We start from the raw sequence: 22,435 nt of genomic DNA on the forward strand, positions 1-22,435 counted from the left end.
GTTTCCTCAAACGTCAACTCCTTCAGTACACTTTCTCAAGTGTAGCAGTCGGCAAGACGGAAATTTTAATGGACCGTCTCCAAATATGACTTCTTGTTCTGTCAGTAATTCGCAGCAGTTTTCTTCACATTATTCCTTTTCCAGTAATCACGTATCACCGAACAGTCTCCTTCAGTCCTCGGCAGTTCTTGCACCTAATCATGCAAATCAGACTTTATCAGATTTTACTGGAAGTAATTCCTTTTCACCTCATAGGGGAATCAAGCAAGAATCTACTCAGCATATGCTAAATCCCAATACATCACTGAATTCAAATAATTTCCAAATGTTGCATTCATCACATCCTCAGGGTAATTATAGCAATTCAAAATTATCTCCTGTGCACATGAACTTCCCAGATCCTGTTGACTCAGGAACTCAAATGGGCCATTTCAATGATCATGTAGAAACTAATGGCTTTTCATCCATAGAAGAGAATTTACTTCATCAAGTGGAGTCTCAAACTGAGCCATTCACAGGACTTGACCCAGAAGACCTCCTTCATGAGGGTCTCCTTCCCCAATTTGATGAGTCAACATTTGGGCAAGATCATTCAAGTCATGTTTTAGATCATGACCTTGATCGGCACTTTACTTCCCATCTTGTAACACGGCCTTCTGACATGGCTCAAACTCAGTTGCATAGTCAGGCTCGGAGCTGGCATTCATCACTTTCTAATCATCAACATTTACATGAGAGAAATCGCCTATGTTTACAGCGACAGGTATGTAGCTCTTTTATTTTGGTGATTTTGGGGTAGAGTGGCCTTTTATTCACTGGGTTAATTTTATATAAAACAAAATTGATCAAACTCAGTATTATTTAATGAATATGCATATTTTGACAGGTTTCTGTTGCTTTAACAGTCTTATTTGAAAGCGATTCATTGATGTGCTCAAAGCAATGGACTAAGTTATAGTTAGAAAATTGTAAGGTTTTAAGACCTCTTTTGTAACATGATTGCCTTAAAAAATAAAGATGATCAAAAACAAATGAAAACTTAATAACCATAATTAAAAGGGAAGCAATATATTGGGAAAATTTTATTGTATATATGATGGACATAGGATTTATTTCTATAAAAAGCTCATATAAATTGATAAGCAAACTTAAGATTTGAGTTGATAACTATAGACCGCATAGAAACTGAAATTACAAAAGAGGAAATTGAAATAGTACACAACATTCAGAACAATATGCAACTTTAGTAATTCAGTTTGCAGCATGGTTTCATTTTTACCTATTTGAAAATAAGTTTTTTAATATTAATCTTTAATGTTGGCAAATTTATAGTGAAATTAGAACTTACATAGCTTTGTTAATTGATACAAATATTTTGGAAAGCAAGTTGGTGGTATATATGAGTATAAAAATACTTTATTACAGTATCCCAAACATAGCAAAACTAATATACCCAAAGACATTTATCTTACTGTATCTATAAGGGACAACTAAAAACAGCATAGTTTATTATATCCGTATTAGATAGACTATTATAGGCATTAATAAGACTTTGAAGACTAACATTGAGAATGTCCTAATGACAGAGAGAGGCCTAATTCAAAATTAAGATCACAGTAAAGTGATTAAGAAAGAGTGTAGGCTTTGGTACTAGACTACCTGAGTTAGAATCTTGGCTCCGGTTACTTATTAGCTGTGTAACTTATAGCTATTTATATAATTTCGGTATATCTCACTTGCTTCATCTTTAAATGTGGAATAATAATAGGATCTAATAGGGCTTTGGTAAAAGTACTTAGAACCGTGTCTAGTTACATAGTAAGCACTTAATAAATGTTTTCATAATTATACTTTTTTCATAGCAGAATGAATATATGCATATGGAAAGATACTGGAGGGAAATCAATTGTTTTAGGGTAGTGAATTTACACTTTTCTTTCCTTTGATTTCTATAGTTTTTGTCATGTGAATATATTTTATAATAAAAATGTGTTTAATGTATGTTTTGTCATTTTTCTGAAATCTTGTTAAATAAAGGATTCGTAATGTTTCAATACCTTGGTTGCCTGCAAGATTTGGTGAACAACAAAATATGCCACAGTTTTTCAAATTAAATATTTGGGTTCATTTTCTCATTTCAAAGCCTTGAAGTAATGGAAAAAGATAAACTATCTTTTCCTTTAGGTTGATTTTAGTTCTGTTTCAAATGATATTTTCAGTACATTTTTTAAAATGTCTTGATAGATTTTAACATATTTAAAAGACACTTGTAAACCTTTCCCCTCTCCTTTTTGTGGCCTGAGAAGAACATTATGATTTTGCTCCCTCTACTGGAAGGAGGATCAAGCATCTTATGTGGGACCCTGGGAAAAACCTCTACTGATTGAATCTGAGGTCATCTGTTCACTTTACAGAGATTTCTGACTAGTTTGAGTAATCATTTTGTCCAGCATATAATTGAAGTTATTAAGCCTAAAATTTATTAACTTCTTAATTTTATTTTTCTAAGTCCTTGTCATTTTAATTTTTTTTGTTGTTAATTTCATGTTTTTCTAAACATGTTCGACTAGCTTTAAAAAGAATTAAAGACTCCCTTTAATAGATTTAGGAATGGAGGATAATTATAAATAACTAAAGACGTCCCTAATACTAGCATATAGAATATAGTACTATCTGAGAGAAATTTTTTTCAGACCCATCATAAAGCATCGTTTCATAAGTCACCTTATTCTGCACTGATACCTTCAAGAGGCTTTATTTAAATCTCACTTCTTTGTTTCAGAGTTTGTTTAGCTAACTTCTTTTTTATTACATGTTCAAAACTGATAAAAGGCAGTTGGTTTAAAAACTTTGTTGACTTATTGAAAGTCTGTTCTCAAGTTTCCTATTTGCGTTAAGAGTGATATTTGGGAGTTGCCAGTTGTGGGAGTAAAGAGGACACGTGGATTGGTAGAGAAGTTAGGGGATTATTATGATTATGATGTTTATGGATTGCATTTAGGTTTTAATATGTACTGAATTATATAGGTCATACATCCTAAATATGTCAAATTCAAATGATTTAATATGTATAATGCATGACATTTTGGCAGAGCATAAAAGTTCTTTGCCTATGTAATTTTTGGTCATGTTCTTGATGGTGATGGTTACTACATAGCCCAAATGTTATATTAATAAGAAGTTCATGTATTAGTACGGTGTTTCCCTGGGTTCCGTGGAAAGAAATTTTTTCTTAGGTTTTTTTCTTTGAAACTCTTAATTGTAGTAATTTTACTTCAGACTGAATTAACATTTAAATATGTATAGAAGTTAAGAAATTAAAAAATAATAAAGCAGAACTTTGGTTTATCAAAATCAGGAAAAGAGATATATTTGTTATAGCAACAGTATATTCTTTAGTCTACTGTTTGAAAATTCACGGAAGGTACTCTATTTGGAATTCCTTAAAACTTTAGTGAGAATTTTGGATATGTAAAGAATATTTCTAAAATTTATATTTTCTTATTCCCCAACTGAGGTAGGGTGGTTGTGTATATAATGCAGTCTATGTCAATCATTAAAAACAATGACTATTGCTGAGAACATTTCTTATATAATTGACTCTAGAGTTTTACCACTTAAAAAAGAGAAAAGAAAAAAGGTGAGACGCTACAGCAAGTGTTTCTAAATGTAAGTACTCACAAAACATAATAGAGAAAATGCTAGCTTATTTTCATCTCTAATTTTTAGAACAAAGGAATTTTGAGAGATTAATACTATAAACTTTTCATTGTTCTCTGATGACAAATACTTGCTGCTATTTTGTAATGCAAAGCCTTTGTTTTTTTTTTATCTTATTTGTGAAGTAGAAATAACATGGAGCACTGTGATCTCAATATTTGTAAATTAAATTTAATGGAAAAGTTCTATAGCAGTGAAAAACGTGGGATAAGCTGAAATAGCAGTCAACAGAAGGAAAGGAATTTTGGGGTATACACAATTATACATAATTCCTATTCTGATGAATTTATTACTCTATTTACCACCTTGATTTTTTATTTCATTTATTTCTCGGTGGTAAACTTACATTACTAATGAGCTTTTTTTAAAAAAAAAAAACCAACAGAAACAGATTTAAACAGCCTACGTAAGGCATATTTAAAAATATTGGAATTTTTTCTGATAAAAAAATTTAACACACAGCTATTATTAAAAAAATTAGACCATATGGAAAACAAATAGATGAAAAATAGGTTCTGTACAACATCACTACCAAAAAATAATACTGTTTTGTTGTATAAGTTTCCAGCGAGATCTGTTATTTTGTCTCTATCCTGTCCCCCACCTATATAATTTTGCATTTTTAATAAAGTTAGGATCATATAGTTTATGCTGCTTGACGGATTGCTTTTTTAACTTTCCAGTTAATATGTTGCAAATATTTTTATGTCATTAAATATTCTTCTGAAAATGATTTTGAATAACTAAATAGTTTGCCATTGTAAGATTGCTAAAGTACCATATAAAAGTAAGGTTATTATTGAGATCTGGAAAAATCTGAATCAAGATAATTAAAATATCTTTAGATTTTTTTTGCATGTATTATCGTAATTATTAAATTAAAAGTCGATGCATATTAATAGTAAAAATTATAATAACTAGCACATAGAGCACTTACTTTGTGCCAAGCACTGTTCTAAACACTTACATATTAACACGTTGATCTCTCACAACAGTACTCTTATTTGGATACAGTTATTTCAGTTTCCATGGGAGGAAACCAGTACAGAAGAGTTAAGTAATATACCTCAGTTCACACAGCCAGTGGCCAGGATTGATTCAAACCAAAGTCGACTCCATTATGTGTGTTCTTAACAGCTTTCACTGTACTTCAGAGTATGTTAATGCATTGTAATATATAAAAATATACTAAATGATTTCTTCCTACTCGCCACACCTCTTCAAAAATCTACTTTACTAATCAGGCCAGTGCTTGCTTTAGAACATTTAGCCCATTTCCTATTTAAAAAAAAGTGCAGCTTGCTGCCAGCGTTAATTTAATTTTACATAAAAATGTTCTTTGAAGCTGAAGCAAATCTGACTGGTTTTCAATGTGAAAATAACATAAAAATTGTTCTTGGAGTTATCTCTAAACAGAACTTGTCTCTAATCTGAATGTAACAGAAATGTATTCATAAATCGGATTTCATCAAATGAATCTTTGGCTAACAACTGTTCGAGAACAATGTTAACATCCCACATAGGAATGCAACGTTTTCTAGGATTTGACATTTCAATGATCGAGAATTACTATATTTTGTAAATGGAAATACCGCTACTAAAAATAGAGTGCTGTAAATAAAATGATGTTGTTTGTTTCCAAAGACTATCAATATACTAGAGTAATGCAAAAATAAAATAAAAGAGAGATATTTCATGGCTAACTTTGAGGTGAGGCTAGGACTGTAATTCGCGAGTTATCTCGGGGTCAACACTATAGCTGCAGGTGCTGCCAGGTGTTCTCGGGGCAAACGGGAAATGAGTTAAATGAGGAAAATTATGCATCCCATGTTCTGGCTACATTGGCAAATAGTTTATCCATTACCAGAGGGGAAAAAAAAAACAAAACAAAAAATAAAAAAGTAAGCTGAAATAGCTATTGCTTCCAAGGGTTTTGACTTTTTTTTATACAATTGTGTTTAGGATGATGACAACTAATGCCCCAAAGGTAAAGCTGATAATTTTCTTCAAACGTTTGAAGGGCCTTAGAGGTCAGAATTAGGCCAACTAAATGGAAGTCACAGAAAAGCAGACCACCATGTAGTAAAATGAGCTTGAAGTGAAGCTTTTTCACTGAAAGAGCGAAGATGAATTGGCTCAGATGTGTCACAGAAGGAATTCCTATAATGGGTGAAATGGACTCTATTGGTAGATTCTTTTCAACTCTTAAGAATCTATGGTTGATCTACGGCCATGCCACCCTGAACACGTCTGATCTCATCTGATCTCGGAAACTAAGCAAGGTCGGGCCTGGTTAGTACTTGGATGGGAGACCACCTAGGAAGACCGGCTGCTGTAGGCAAAAATAAAAATCTATGGTTGTAATTTTGGGTTTCTTAGTAGGACATATAATTCATGTTGTCTATTTAGCTCCTGAGTGACGATTACAAATAATGAAGAAAGGTAAAGAAATATGACAAGTTCTCTGCTATCCAGCAATGTCAAGAAAATATAGATGAGTAAATTTTCCAGATAGTTGAAATATATTCTAATAAGCATCTAAACATTTAATTATGGTGTTTTTTTTTTTGTTTTGTTGTTGTTCTTGTTTTGTTTTTACCCAGAAGGTGATAGTGACGATGGTAGATTCTCAGGAAAAAATAAAGAGAAATCTTAGCTTTTTATAGAGCAGTCTTGTGTATTCATATTTGTAATGTTTATTCTTATATCTCCAGGAATTACCCTCACTAAAGTAAGAATCTATTGGAATACATTAGATACTTTAAAATTATCTTAAGCAGAAACATAGCTAATTTTGTTTATAAGTAATTATTTAAAAAAAGAGGAAAATCTGTAAAACTAAAGGAAGCGATCCTTTGCTCCTGTCCTTTGAAGTCCAAGGATCCCAATCTCTTTGCTAGTTTTTTTAAACAATGGTAATTTTTCCTAAGTTAGGAAAGCAACAGATGTGTGAACAATGAAAAAACTTGTCACTCCACTTTGCCCTAGACAGAATGAGAAAACCTAAGTAATATTTAGATTGTTCCCTTGAATAATGAAAATTCTTATAAAGTACCATCTCTGTTAATTAAAATTTGTTTAAATCTTTAAGCATTTAGCATGGTATTGGTGTAAAAGAAGTTTAGAATTCTTAGTTGTCTAAACCAAAACACAAAATGAAAATTCAGAACAGGAATTAACCTTTTAGTTTTTTTTTTCCTTAGTTGAAGTGGACTAGTTTTTGGTTTTGACGTTTTAAAAAATCTTCTAGATTAAAATGTTCTATATGAACTGGGAAATTTGTGGAATATGAACTAGTTCCACAATATGATCTTAATTATGACACTATGTGTACTATATTGTAGAAGAATTGAGCTCTGCACTGCCTGAGAGAAATCAAGAGTAACAGAAACTCCAGTTGTTAACAGTGGCTTTAATTTAAGGCTATTGACCTCTAACATGCATACTTAAGGGTGAGAGGTGAACAGGAAGTGAATTCCAGGGGTGGGGAAGAGGCGTCAGTTGGTGAGGAGTTTGTGGGTTAGTGCAGTACGTGAAGAACATGAGATTTAAGCCAAACTTCAAATTAAGTCTAACAGAACCTTGTGTTTAATTTGATTGACGAAATGGGCTCCCAGATACTTTAGGACTGCTGTCAATTAGTTATCATTATTAATGTCTGAAATTGAAAATAATGTGTTAGGGGCTACCGAGCCATCCAACTTTATTCTTGCTTCGATATCATGAATATAAAGTTGTTTTACAATACTTAAACAATGGATGATCAAGTGTCTTTATTTGAGTGATTGGATTGAAATAATTTTAAATTAAAATATTTTAATACTGTATGGTATGGGTAATATATGGAAAGAGGTGGTAAGCACATAGGAGGCTTGGACTGCAGTTTTCAGTTAAAGAAAACCTGGTGATTTGCTATGGTCAGTTATGCAAAAAGAACAATCTTTAAGCATTTAAGCAAGGTTTTTCCTACATGAATATATGTTTGTATACCTGAAAACAGTGCAAGTTTGCATTGACCATTTCATGGAATCATAGGATTTTAGATCTGGACAAGATTTTACTTTACCTTCATGCACAAAAAACAAGAGCAATATTAGGTCATGACTTGCTTACTGTCACACAGCTTGTTTTCAGATTTCATTTATAGTTTTAAACGCCGTAGTTTAAGGGTGATCAGAAATGAGTGACACCACACTGGTCAGTCACATTTAAGATGCTTTGTTGTAAAATGTACCCAGTTATCTCCAAATCGAGAAATTCTTTTCCAAAAGTTGTTGTTTTTGTTTGGTTTTTTTTTTTTTTGCATGTGTAGCTTTCAGTGTGTCTTAAGGTTTTTAACTATATCTTTAGTGTTAAAAACACACCCTTATTGTATTTGTGAAATGTAGGTATAAATTGTATGTATGTGTATGAATTTTATATAATAACAGTGTTTTGGAAATGTTGCATTTTTACTGCTTTTATTTGTTTGGTATTTAATAGATGTCTACCAGATGTAAGATTATGCAGGGCACTGAGGTTGTAAAAATGAATACAATATGGTCCTTTGCCTTTGAAGAATTCAAATTGAAATTTGTCATATTTCTCCATTGGTCTATATGAGAATATCAGAGCTCTTCTCTTCCCATTTCTGATTCAACTTCAGTTGACAGCGGTTTCTAGCACTTTGCCTTAGCCCTCCAGCTAAATGATTTGGAATGAGTGATTTACAAACAAAAAATTAATTTCTTTGACCCATCCTATTTAAAGAAGGTGTTCCTCTAAGTTTCTGGATTAGCTCTTCATTTTATGATGTGGCAATCTGTAATTATTTGATTATATATATTATAATATATGTGAATAGGATATACAACTGTCTAGGGTCCAATTGCTTTTGTAAATGGGAGAGCCAAGAAAGTAGGCCTTTTTCTTTGAGCTTCTAATCTACTTAAATTTATTACCAACTAAATCTATCGTCTGTCATTTCTGAGGCTGCTTCTATTGATTGATTTTTTCCCCCTCAGTGTAGGTTTTATTTTCCTGCTTTGCATGCCTAATAATTTTTTAATAGATTCCAGACATTGTGAATTTTACCGTGTTAAGTAATGGAGGGTTTCGCATTCCTATAAATATTCTTGAGTTTTTGTTTTGGGACCCAGTTGAGTTACTTAGAAATTGGTTTATCTGTATAAGATCTGTTTTTAATCGTTGTTAGGCTAGACTAGAGCAATCTATAGGCTGAGACTAATTTTCTCCCACTGCTGTTACAGTAGCCATGTGAGTTCTCTATCCAGTGCCTTATGAAATACATGATTTTCCACAATGACTGATGGAAAAATGTACTATCCCTGGCCCTAGTGAGATCTCAGCTGCTTTCAGGTGTTTTTTCCTGGGCCCTGGATAGCTTCTCCATAAACTAATAGTGCTGATGAGTATTTACCTAAAGCCTTGAAAGAGAACCTTCCGAAGATCTTTCCCTGTAAAGCTCTCTCCTGTCCCGATCTTCCCCTGCAAACTAGCTGCCTTGGCTTCCCTGGACTTCCAGCTCTGTCTTCCCAACTCAGCTCTGTCTTCTGAACTCACAGAGGCTGTGAGGTCTCCACCTGGGTCCTGCTCTCCCTGTTCTGCATCTTGGAAACGCTCCTTGAAGTAAGCTGGGACAGTACTCAGTCTTAGCTCACTTGTTTCCCTTCTTATAGGGATCACTGTCCTGGGTTGCCTGATGCCCAGCATCTAAAAACAACTGTTTCATATAGTTTTTCAGTTGTTTCAAGCATGAAGGTAAATCTAGTCCCTGTTACTCCTTCTTGGCCTTAATTGGAAGACTTAAAACACCATTTTAATGACTGCATAATATTTTATAGTGCAGAAGTACCATAATTTATTTAACCAGGTTATTCCACTTGGATACTATGGCGAACATCTTTATAGATAAATTGTCGTATGTACCCACAATGACAGATTCTTAGAAAATCAAGATAAATTTACAAACTTTCCTTTGAAGATCTGTACAATTATGAAAAGTAAAAGTACAAGTAGTCCATACATATCAGCAGTTATACTCATTCATGGCTTTACGTAAATTTTCTCATTTAATCTTTAGAACAGCTCTGTGCGGTAGATCTTAATCTACTCTTTTTATAGGTAAGGGCTTAAATGATAGGATGGTTAAATAGCTTGCTCACTCAGGGTCATATAGCTTGTAAATGGCACAGCAAGGATTCAGATATAAGCATTAGAACTCAAGCCCACACTACCCTCTGTCACCTTAGAGTATAGGAACATGGAAGCTGGAAGTGACCCATTACCATGTATCAGTTATTTATTGCTGTTAGCAAATTATCACATTTTTTGTCTTCAAACTACACAAATTTATCTCACAGTCTTGGAAGTCAGAAGTCTGAGCTAGATCTCCCTGGGCTAAAATGAAGGTGTTGGTAGAGCTGTATTCCTTTCTAGAAGCTCTAGAAGAGAATTTATTTTCTCGCTTTTGATAGTTTTCGGACGCTGCCCACATTCTGTGGCTTGCGTTCCCCTCCGTGTTCAACTCCAGCAGTGGCCGATCGCTTGAGTCGTTCTGTCATTGCATGACTCTCTCCTTCTGTCTCTTTCTTCCTCTGGAAAGGAACCTTGAGATTACATTCGCCCATGGACAATCTAGGATCATCTCCCCCTGTTTTAAGGTCAGCTGATGAACAACCTTAATTCCATCTGCAATCTGGATTCCCCTTCGCTGTGTAATTTCACATTCACAGATTTGGGGGATTAGGAGGTTGACATCTTTGGGGGCTATTATTTGGCCTACTACAAGCCATGAGTCCAATGAGAAGATACTTAACTAAAGGATGAATGAACAAGGAAGGGCCTGTTTTATGACTTTATGACTTCACGTTATAAAAAACCTGTTTGATTATCTTATCCTTCAGCAGAAAAATAATGTATGCTCAGTCTCTCCTCTCTCCTTCTCATACTAGGAATCATTTAGTGGTCTTAGAGTGAAACGATTAGTCAGGCTATTCGAAATTTGTAGTTTCAGATTTCTCAATGATGTATATATATTTAAGCGATTTAAACTGAACAGTTTTTGAAAAAAACAAATTTATACTCATTCAACAATTATTTACTAAACCCACGTCTTACGGCCATTGTGCCGCGTACTTTTTATATGTCATCACATTTTATCCTCACAAAAATCTTAATGGTGTTAATGATGGCATCTCAATTTATAAACGAAGAAACCAGACTCAAGGTATCATAGCTTACAAGGCACAGACCTAAGATTTGACACGGGTTTGAGAAAAGTAGGTATTGAGAAAAGATAAAGAAATCATGAGTTGGTAATACATAATCCAACATTTTTACTTAATTGTTTTAATAAATATTTACATAATATTGGTTGTAAAATAATTTTATATAATTTCAAGTTAAATCCATAGTCACCTTAGATATTGGAGTATTGCAGAAATCAATACTATTTTTTCAGTCAGATAATCTGATTCCCAAAGTATTACTGTGTTTTATTTTGTAAAATTGCTGCTGTTGACTCTATTCCTTTATGTCATGTGCTTTGAGCACTTTCTTAGTGTTACTCATATGGTTGTGTCACTTACTGAATTGAGCCGTAATGACTCGCAAGTTGAATACATGAATTTTTGTCATCAGACAAATGAGCTATTTATAAAGGAGAGGAATTAGAGAGTTTTCATCTTTGTTCTCTGCACCAGTCATTTGTTTCTCATTTCCACTATTGGATAATAAATCTTTTGGAAATGGGCTCTCAGATGTACATTTCCCTGATAAAGTGCAAAAAGCACTGAATTTGGAGTCAGGAGAACTGGGTTCAAGTCCTAACCTTGCCGTCTACTATCATGAGAGTCTTAGGCAAATTGCTTTCTCTGCAGTTTTCTCATCTGTAATATGTGTGTATATGTATTTCTGGCATTTCTGATGAATGTGATCTGGAACAATGAATTTGCAAGTGCTTTATAAATGGTAAAGTCAGCTTGTTTAATAAGGATTTCTTGCTTTAAGGATTTAAAAAAATTTTAGAACTAGAAGGAGCTTTAGTCATCAATTTTTAGCAGTTTTACAGTTGTAGAGGTGTAGATATAAAGTCTACATAGCTTTTTAGTGGAATGATCTAAAAGAGATTCCCTGATCCTATTTTCTTTTTATTTTGCTTTCTCCTTTAAGTTACTGTTTCTTAACTCATTTTTATGCAGGCTTGCCCTAACATTTGTGGGTCTTAGGAAAAGCGTGCAAATGGAAGCCCTTATACTGTATGTCAGAATATTTAAATGTTGTAAATAAAGCCAGTAAACTCTTAAATATGTGCTAGCCTTCTTCCTTGACAAAGAGAAGCACTGGTTTGAATTTAGAATTCTTGGACTCTGGAGTTCCACATCCAGAGTGTAGCAGAAGTGGGCCATCGTACATTCCAGTCCCACTCTGGTTCCATCCTGCATCTCCAGGGGCCTCGTGAACACACGTGGACTTCTCAGCTAAGTAGCCAAGCTCCTCCTCCCTCTCCCCATCTCTCTGGCCCAAGCATGCACACTGGCAATATGTATTCCTTGCCAAACAAGGAATTCCTTGAGAAAGCAAACCTAGGGAATACTCCCAGGCCGGCTCTGCAAGTGAGTGTGAGACTGTTTTAGGTAGAAAATTCCTGGGCACCTGGAGCGTGTTCTGGAAGAGTGGGGCGGTAGTATATCCTTTTGGCAAAGGAACCAGGCCTAGGTTGCGCATCCCAAGGAAGGCATCCGTCTTGTCTGGTCTAAAGGAAGCTGTTTTCTGCATGAACAGTGGCACAGATTTGTGAAGTTAGTTGATGAGAGCAGGTGTAGGTAGCCTGTGACCAGCAGAATGATTTTTCTCTCTGTGGAAAAATTGTCATCATTATCTGTACTTAAAGCTTTGTTTTTCTCAATTCAAATAGTGTTGATTTATGAAATACTTTTAAGGAGTTTATGGATAACTATATAGTTTTAAAATTTTCTTAAAAACAAAGCTATGTTCTTGAGATTCCAGACTTTAACGTGAAACTGTCCTATGAATATATATGCGTGTTCCAGTCATTGAGTTGTTGTTAGTATGACAGCTGATCAGGACAAGCTATTTTCTCTGCTTTTTTTTTTTTTTTTCCCAAGGAAAAATATTCAGTATCCAGAGAAGTAAATGAAAGAATAGTAAATAAATGTCCTTTCACTTCAGTAGTTAACATTTTTCTGCATTTGCTTTATTTTTATTTGTAGATGAGTATGCAGATTTTGTTGGTTTTGGCTGTATAACTTGAAAGTAAATTGCAGTTATTATGAGAATTTACCTCTAAATACGTCATCATACATCTAAGAATGAGGAGATTGACTCACAGTATCACAATGCTTGCCTTCAAGTCACCCATATGTTACTTCATGATGGCTCCAAAGCACAAGAGTAGTGATGCTGGCAATTCAGAGATGCCAGAGAAAGCCGTAAAGTGAGTTCTTTAAGTGAAAAAGTTATGTATGTATAGGAAAAAACACGGTGCATATAGGGTTTGGTATTGTCCTCAGTTTCAGGCATCCACTGGCTCTTGGAACATACCCCTCTGCAGGTAAGACAGGACTGCGTCACTGAAGTGTCTCCCCCATTGTTAAGAAGAGTTCCTTTGTCATTTTTGCTTAACATATCCCAGTGGAATGTTTTATCCCTCTAGTTCTGATTATGACTTGAATTAAAAATGTACCCACTCTGAACTGTTTTGTCATTATTAAAAAAGTAGTAATTAAGCCTGTCATACAAATTTTTGTACATTTTCTCATTGCCAGGATGTCCTTTGAGGAACAATGGTCTGTTAACAGCTATGAGTACCTCTCTGACATTCCTGAAATCTATTGCCTTACTGTTGTTTTAGTGAGCTTTCTAAATTTATTCAGGAAAAATGTTGGCTAAGACTAGAGTAAATTACTGGGGTAAATTTGCATAATTTGAGGAAGAAAAGTTAGTTGCTAAGGATCTCTTTTAGATTTCTTTTATTTTGAGGGGAGAGAAGCATGAGGGCTTACAAATATTTGAAAACTTTTCGTGCTGTATTAAGGGGAGATGTAGATAACAGTACTGTGGGGAGAAACCATGTGGACTGACAGAAATGTAGAGAAGGACACGTTTCATTTTCAGCACTGGATGCCCCGAATGCATATCGGCATCGTACTGATGTTATTAGTAATGATAAGGTTATTGAAATGGGTTCCTCTAATGCAGATGAGAGCCATTATTTCTTGTTTCTTTTTTTAGAATTTTAAATTTTGACTGAAGATGGGAATAAGTAAATTGTACTTGTTATCTAGAAAAATTTTTTAAAAACAGTAATCATGTAGTAAATTCATATGATATGCTTAAAGGAAAATTGGAATGATTATATGAAACTTTGTTATAAGTATTAGCAGATCAGTATTTTTGTCTTTAAAAACACAACTGTAAAATCAGTTTCACACCTACTATATATATAATTCCTTTATAAATATCCAGTCAAAGTTAAAATTTTCCTCGTATTTTAATAAATGTATTCTTACACTTAACTATTTTGGGTAAAATCAAAGAAGGGCCACATATTACATTTGGTTGATTCTGTATTTTAAGTGTCCCTGTTCATTTTTCTTCTATTTTTTTATTTTGACATTGCATTTAGTCAAGTCTCTTTAAATCTGATTCCCCTTCTTTGTTTTAATTTTTTTTGCTGACGAAACTGAGTCATTGGTAGGGTTTCCCACCTTCCGGATGTTGCTGGTTACATCCCGCAGTACCTTTAACATGTTCCTTTCTCTCTGTGTTTCCTGTAAGTCATGTAATACATTTTTATTTTTAGAAATACACAACTTTTATGAATATCTACTGTTTTCCCGAACTGCTCTGTGGATGATTAAGAGTCTTGAAGGCACAACTTTTCATAGTATTATTTTTTAAATGTAAAATCCAAGATTTACGATACTAAAAAAAATAAAAGGAATATCATGTTAGCTGCAAGTAGAAACCTGTGTACTAGACAAATCACAAGATGAAAATAAGCCTTTTGCTGTGAACGTGGCAATTCACAGATGTGAAGAAAGCAATAAAGTAATGGCTTCACTTCCATCAAAACTCTAAAAACAAATCTAAGGGTAAAACTCAGAAGACTTTGGCAGATTATATAATATGCTCTTGGGTCAATTTTCCCTTCTCTTTTCTCTTTGAAAGCAAGTCTTCATTGGTAGCCTGTGGAAAAAAATGGTATGCAATAAAGAAAAACCTAAAGAAGTCACCACACTAATGTTCAACACATTACTAAAATTAACTACAATTTATTGTTTTTAGAAGGTGGGTTTAATATGAATTTTAAGTAAATAATGATTATGGCTCTTCTTAAAGGAGATTAAAAACTAGCACACTGGCTTACTATAAACAATTTAAGAGAGCTAAAAGGTCTCGTAAATTAGCTTTATATTTCAGATTACTGTGAGATATTTACTTTGCTTTTGACTGCAGAGCTTTAAACTCCTTTTGGCTTTCATGCCACTTTTCTCCTGAGTCTCATCTTACCATTCTTGTTTCTTTTTCTTTTCCTTCACTGACTCTTCTTCATCAGCTAGCTCCTTGAACTTGGTGTTTTGGGATTTCACTATTGATTCTCTTCTGTTAGGCTACATTGTCTTTGTAGGCAGTAAAACTCGTGCTTGCTCAAGGGTTGCTTTGTCTATTTTTTAATTCTCTTCCAATGGTACCCCCGTCCACCTGGTCCCCTAGGACCGAAGTGAGAGTCCTCTCTCCTGGGAAAGGTTGGAAGATTTTTAAATTTTAACTACGGTGCAGTGCAGTTTTATCTATGTTTTTGAAAATTCCTTGTTCTGTGTTTTATTCTTACTAAGGAATTATATCTATTTTATTATTTGAGACATTTTATTCCTTTATGTTGTTTTTAAAATATATGAAGTAGGAATTTTATTTTTCCATATATTTTTCCCCAATGGAGGAACTTGTGCTCTGTGATGTCTAGTCATGTGATCATTCTCTTCTTTTCGGAAGTTTATAATTTCCACTCATGTCCATACACTGGTGATTCAGTCATTTTAATTATTTGTATGCAACTAAAATATTTGAAATGGATGGATTCCCTAATGTGGGTGGGTGGGTTTGTGGGAAAATTATTCTGCCAAGAGAGAAGAGACCTGAGTCCCTACTCAGATTTTAACACCTCCTCTTTCTTGCCCAAATCTCTTTGCTGCTTCTCTCATGAAGGAAAAGAGGAATGACAGGTGGTATGAAAATGTTCTAATTTTGTAAGAGGTAACATTCATAAAGGCTAGACGCCATCCTTTTTCATTCTATTTTATTCTTTTTAGTGCTAGACTGGACCCACTAAATGTGATCTGTGTAAATCCTTGAGTTTCCCTAAAATTGAAATATGATGTCCAGATCTTTCATATATTCCTCTCAGTTGCTATCAAAATAATGTTACATATGATATCTTTATGTTACTCTATGGTTTCTTTTTCTTATAAATTTTAGATCTATTGATATGTGCCTTCTATGTTTTTTTTTCTCATTTAGAATACAAGTTTTGGGGGGATAAGAGCCTTTGCTTTTATTTTTTAGTTTTAGACAGCTTGCATTTTGAAATGACGACAAACTTCCAGAAAAATCACAAGTGAAATAGAGAAATTCTTTTACTTTGTATAGAATTGGAGAGCACATTGCAGCGCTGATATTCCATCACCCCCCTCCCCGATTTTTAATATATATTTTCTACGGATAAGGAAGCATAATAGGAAGTGGGACTGACAGGAGGAAAACAAAACAAAATACAATTAAGAATTTTTTGACAGAATTTGATCATTGCTTATTAGGGAAAAAGAAAAATTAACTTTGAAAAAAGTCTGTCAACTATATGTTGTATGTGCATGTGAGTTGGGAAATGATCCACATTAAAAATGTTTTTAACACCTCATTGTCGATGTACTGTGGGAATATAGTTTTAAAATATTGTAATCTAGTAGCAGAAAAAATATTTGATTGCATTCTCTATTGATATCCGCTGTTAAGATTTATTGTTAAATAATTAGGATTTGGATAAATAATAGGCTATTAGAAAGCTTTACAGAAGTGAGATATTGTGGAAATCATCTACGGATCTGTGGACAGTGTTGGTGAGTTAAAGATATTTAAAGAAAGCAGTAAGAGAATCTACGTCTTATATACCAGCTCTGACCTCTCTGAGGATCCAGTCCCAACTTTCCAGTTACCAGAGCTTTCCATTTCAAACTCAGTGTGCAAAAAAATGAAACTCGTCATGCACACATACGTACACACCCTTTCTTAACTGTTTATTTTCTCCTTTACCAGTCCTTGGTCTGGAAACCAAATAGTGTATCTTCTTGTTCTTCAGTCATACCTCTCCCATGCCCAGTTGATTTCCACCTCTTGGAAAGGGACCTGGAAAAAAACCTAACTTTCATCCTAGCTTTATTACTAGTATCTATGTAGTTTTGAGAAAGTTACTTCTGTGTTCAAATTAATCTCTGAAAATTATGGTATTTAAATCAGATATAGAATATAGTGGCTGCGTGACCTTGGGCAAGTCACTTCTCTATGCCTCAGTATCCTCATGTATAAAATGAGGCTAAGAGCAGTACATATCTCACAAGATTGTTTTTTGAAGATTAATTGAGTTACTATATGTGTAATATTAGGGATAGTGCCTGGCACATAGTAAGAATAAATGGTAGATCTTATTATCATTATCATTATGATTTTTTAAATTGTTCACCCTCTGAGATCCGGTCTGTCGTTTTGTAATACTGCTCTAAGAGTATCTGTCATTTGCTACTCCTCTTCTCTCTGTTACCACTAGTACAGGATTAAATTAGTTATTTACGTGTAAAATGCTCAGAATAGTGCTGGCACTTGGTAAAGTAAGCACTTGGTAAGCATTAACTCTCGTTATTGGTGGTTGCGTTTTAACATGGACGACCTCTCAGGTCAGGCAGACCCTTTCCTTGCCATTGCTCCTCCTTTGCCTTTAATTTCCTCTCCTGCTGTCCAGATTGGTCTTTCGAGGACACTGTTGGACACTGTTCACATAATGTAGCTTTGTTTTGAGAACTTTGGTGCCTAAAAGGCCTCAGACGACTTGCCAAGACCAAATAAAAAACAGTATTTATGAAAGGTAAACTCGAATTTTGAAGTAGTGAAAAATTTGTTTTAGTTTTTTAAAGGCACTGCTTACTAAAATTGTCTCAATTTTTAGAGAAAGAAAAGTTGTACTGATGATCAAATTAAGGTGGACTTGCTACTTATTTATTTCGAGCAAAGAAACAAAACTAAAATTTTATTTGAAAAACTCAGCAGTTTAGTTAGAATAGAATGTGAGGAGTAAAGGTCAGAAAGTTTGTTTTTTGTTTTTTGGTTTTCCTTGAGATATTTACGTTAAGAAAACTAATGTATTTATCCAGGTTTAAATAAGGAAAATTTTCGTTTGGTTAGTAATTCTTTACAGACAGCTCTCATGTTTTTTGAAAATTCTCAGCTTCTTTTTAGAATTTAAATGAAAATAGCTTCATTTCTCTATTTTAAAAATAACATTGTTGGCTTATTGTTAGAAGAACCCTAAGGAGCCTTATCTAATTTCTTAGAAGTCACTGGTTATGTGCTCATTTGCATGACCTGCTCTTTAACCCTTTGCTCATCTTCAGCTATTTTTATATTTTTAGTATTTTAGAGTATCATGGAGAACAGTTTTTCGCCAGTAAATATTGTGTTGGATTTTGTTTTTTAATACTGATAGCTACATCAAGCCACTTCACCCACAGTTTTAATTTTCAGATTTTTAAAAGTCAAGTTTTTATGTATATTTTTGAAAACTTGACTGCAGGAAATGGCAGAGTGAGAGTTAATATGTTACATGGAGGGAAGAACAGTCCACTGGGGGTTAAATCGCAGAGTCTAATGGAATAATAACTGGTAGCACCATCTGCTGGCCTACTTCCGCAGAAGGAGTCAGTATTTTTAACGACATCTCTAATATTCATGCTGATGCATTTTGATGCTTTGTGCATTCATTTCTTTCTGTGCTTTGTTGGAATCTGGCTATCTGCTTATAGCTATTGAGGAAACTCAGCTTTTTTAGGAGGAGTTTACAGCCTTTTTACTTCTCTAAATAGGATGAACACTGGATATAAACTTGCCAAGGCAGAAATGTGTTGATAAATTACAATGTGTATTTGTGGAGGGTTGTGCATCTCTTGGTTGCAGCTTGCTAAATAGGCCATTTAGGAATCTTCTTTCAATGCTTTTTTCTTGAGCACTGCTGGGGTGGTGAAAAAGCAGAGGGCAAGCCTTTGTCTGACGCCAAAAATGTCTTCAGTGAAGAGGCCAAGAGGAAGGGTAAGTGAAAGCCTGAATGAGTGGGAGGAGGAGGGGTTCTTTGGGCTAAAAGGCTAATGGGATTGAATAACCTTCCTTATTACTGGCTGCTGCTGCGGGAGTCGTACTGCATCGCCATCTTGAGCTTGTTGCTGTTTTTTCGAGTCTTGGTTATTTGTGAGAGCCTGTAGGCCTTAAGGTGGCATTTTAGTGAGCGATTCTAAACCCTCCTTCCTTTCCCAGTGCTGCAGCACTGCTACGAAACCTTTGATGAGGCAGGTATAGAAAAGATACCCAGTGAATCGCACTGGAATCAGCATGAAAATGTGTTTGGAAATTCCTGGTGGTTTTTTCCTTTGCTATAGTCAGAGGCATGTTTACGGGTAAGAACATAACAAAACTGTGATCTAAGTACATGTGGATGAATGCGTGTTTGAAGAGGATATTTTTTAAATGCTGTTGATCTGCTTCCTGTGATATCGCTAAAATATTAATAATTTTAACGTAAAACTATAAAACTTGTTTTTTTCCAGAATTGCTTGAACAAAATAATTATGATATAGAAAGAGGAAAAAAAAATCCACATTTAACTCTTTCACGGAAAAACTAAAACTCTCTCTAATTTTAAGTATGGGAATGTCTGTTTACTAACTAGCTATGTTGCTGCATACATTGTATATTAAAATGATTTCAGTGATTTTAGGTTCTGGTTTCTTGTAAAGCATAGGCTTTATTTTTCTAAAAATCATGATAAAATATAAAGAGTAGTCACTATTAAAATTGCTATTTTAAATTTATTTAAAAAATAATTTTCAGAGTTCTGGAGTGAAGAAAAAAAGAATACTTTTATTCCGAATACATAGAATATTTACAGGATAAAATTTGAGTCAGCTGTATGTACAGGACAAAATTTGAATCAACTAATTAAGAATGCTGTGAAAATATTATTGGATCTATATTATCCTTTAACCTTCATTTTTAAAAGCAGTAGTTGAGCTTTTTATATCTACACTAATTTCCAGATCAGCAAAATGTTTTAATTTAAAATTTGTAGCACGCACATATTTACTCACGTATTTTACTTCCTTAAGCCTAATCTTAAATTTTCAGATGTTCATGTTGGTTGTTTTTTATGTACTCTGTATGTTGTATAAATACTGTTTTGGTTTCTCTAGCCTCCATCTTCCAAGAAGAATGATGGTTCTGGGACATATACTAAGTTGCAGAATACCCAGGTGAGGATCATGTCTGAGAAGAAGCAGAGAAAAAAGGTGGAATCAGAAAGCAAGCAAGAAAAGGCTAATCGTATAATATCAGAAGCCATAGCCAAAGCAAAGGAGCGTGGGGAGCGCAATATTCCACGAGTCATGAGCCCTGAAAACTTTCCTAGTGCTTCAGTCGAAGGAAAGGAGGAAAAGAAAGGTAGAAGGATGAAATCCAAGCCAAAGGACAAAGAGAGCAAAAAAACAAAAACTTGTTCTAAGTTGAAAGAGAAGACAAAAATTGGGTAAGTTGGTTAAGATTAAATTTAATGCCTTTGAATTTTTTGTTAAAGTGCAATCTGTCTAGTCTTTTCGTTCTGATAGGTGTGTGATGTGTTTATGCCCACACTGGAACTTTAAAAAGTTAAATGCTATATGCACCCTGTTTCTTTTTTGAATAAATTAAGTAATATTCCAGGACCTACTAAATTTCACTGTTCTGTGAACATGGCTTTTGTACATTGATATTAGTAAAAAATATTTAAAAGGAAAATATTTTGTATATAAAACAGAGAAAGAGAAAACTAAACCAAACTCATATTGCTCTGCCAGTTCCTAATTCACTCTCTTTACAGAATATGTGTTACAATTCTTTATAAGATAACTTTACCTCATAGTTGTACAGCATTGGACGCCTTACAGTTTAGAAACATGAAATATAATATTTTCTCAAACTCACAACCGTGGACTAAATGGAATGGCAAGAAAACTAAGACCATTTAAATCATCAGTTAGCAGCCCTCTGCTCTTCCAGTCTTTCTGATTTACTTTATATAATAAAGAGGCCAGGTGAGGATTAATGCTCCAAGAGAATTATAAGGACAGAGAATTGCTCTAGGAGGGTACATTAATCCTGTGTGTTTTTATTTGACAACTTATCTAAACATTTTTAGAAAATGTAATAAATATTATTTTTTCTATAGGTATATTTGCCTTGCATGCAAGGGTGAGAATAACCTAAGTCCACCATAGTTTAGAATTGTTTTTGCAGGAATACTGGTCATTTTTTTCAGGCTTTATATGAAAAGTTTCAGATTATTTATTTAATTTATTTTCTTTTTTCCGCATAAGAAAGTACACAATAAAGAATTCTCTTATTATGAAAACCTTCATTTTTTTAAAGAAATTATTAATATATTTTGTGGCTATTTAGAACTAACAGTTATGTAGACCAAATTCTCAGCATTTGAAATGAGACCACCAAGCTGAATTATATTGTTAGATCCTGATGCCTTTCAGTCCAGACCATTAAATAACATGGGCTCTCTTACCATAATAGAGCAATAATTAATATTATTGATTTTGTTATTTTATTTGCAGACAGCTAAAATTAAATTCGAAAGTTAAATTTCTGCTTCTTTTATATTTAAAGGTTTTGGTATGAAAGTATCTTATTTTTCCAGTATGTCTAGTTATACTTTAGGAAACCTCGTTGAATTCTTTAATGTATTGAAAGTTAGCATAATTAAAGTTTTTTAGTTTTATCTTACACAGAGGTATAGGCAAAGTCGTGTAGTACTTGGAAGGGAATTAAAAAACAATACATAAAATAAGGAAATTTGTAGGGAAACTTGAAAAGTTACTGCAAGTTTAAATTTGGGGGTGGGTAGGGAATAGCTAAAGGCAAAAAGATGCCAGAAGTGAATCTGGTTCAAGAAAAAAGAATGAACATAAGGGGAATTTAGATGTAATTAAATTATAATAGAAAAGCATGGATTTTTTAAAAATATGAATTGATATGGTAGGGAATAGTAATTTATTGTGGTGGAGTATCTGACTCATACTGTGGTGTTTGTATTTTTATTAGAAATAGATTATAACAATAAATTGTTTTAATATTGCACAGCATTGATCAATTTGGTACTTGTTTTTTAGAGATAGCGTTCTTGAAAATAAGGTGAGAATTGTACTGGAAAGATACGTACATGGCGAGATATTGAGTAGTTGCTGAAACTGTTGAGAGTATAGAACTTTTTGATACGGGAATTTATAAATTGTGGGCAGATAAGTAAAATTGAAGTTTGCCTATTGTTACTAAGCTGTTAAGAGTAAAACACTAATTTCTTGATCATCTGTGTCAGACAAAGGCAAAGATTATT

At 33.7% G+C, this 22,435-nt stretch overlaps 1 protein-coding gene and 1 pseudogene across 12 annotated transcripts in view; both read left to right on the forward strand.

The window, feature by feature from the left end:
- The first annotated feature begins 6 nt into the window (after positions 1-6).
- CHD9 (chromodomain helicase DNA binding protein 9) overlaps positions 7-22,435 on the forward strand; it is a 102,747-nt gene continuing 80,318 nt past the window's right edge. For 6 of the 12 annotated variants that reach the window (XM_039880868.1, XM_039880871.1, XM_039880864.1 and 3 more), the window contains exons 1-2: positions 7-763; positions 20,250-20,581. In XM_039880868.1, coding sequence (XP_039736802.1) covers positions 86-763; positions 20,250-20,581 — 1,010 coding nt within the window. In that variant the 5' untranslated portion in view covers positions 7-85. Of the gene's footprint in view, positions 764-17,326; positions 17,879-18,289; positions 19,096-19,150; positions 19,458-20,249; positions 20,582-22,435 lie in introns of those variants that run through there. The other 6 variants (XM_039880873.1, XM_039880874.1, XM_039880870.1 and 3 more) reach the window with 5 other exon arrangements.
- LOC120617472 (uncharacterized) lies at positions 5,943-6,061 on the forward strand (annotated as a pseudogene).

This window comes from Pteropus medius, unplaced genomic scaffold (assembly GCF_902729225.1).
Source record: "Pteropus medius unplaced genomic scaffold, Ma_sr-lr_union100, whole genome shotgun sequence".
In the NCBI taxonomy this organism is placed as follows: domain Eukaryota; kingdom Metazoa; phylum Chordata; class Mammalia; order Chiroptera; family Pteropodidae; genus Pteropus; species Pteropus medius.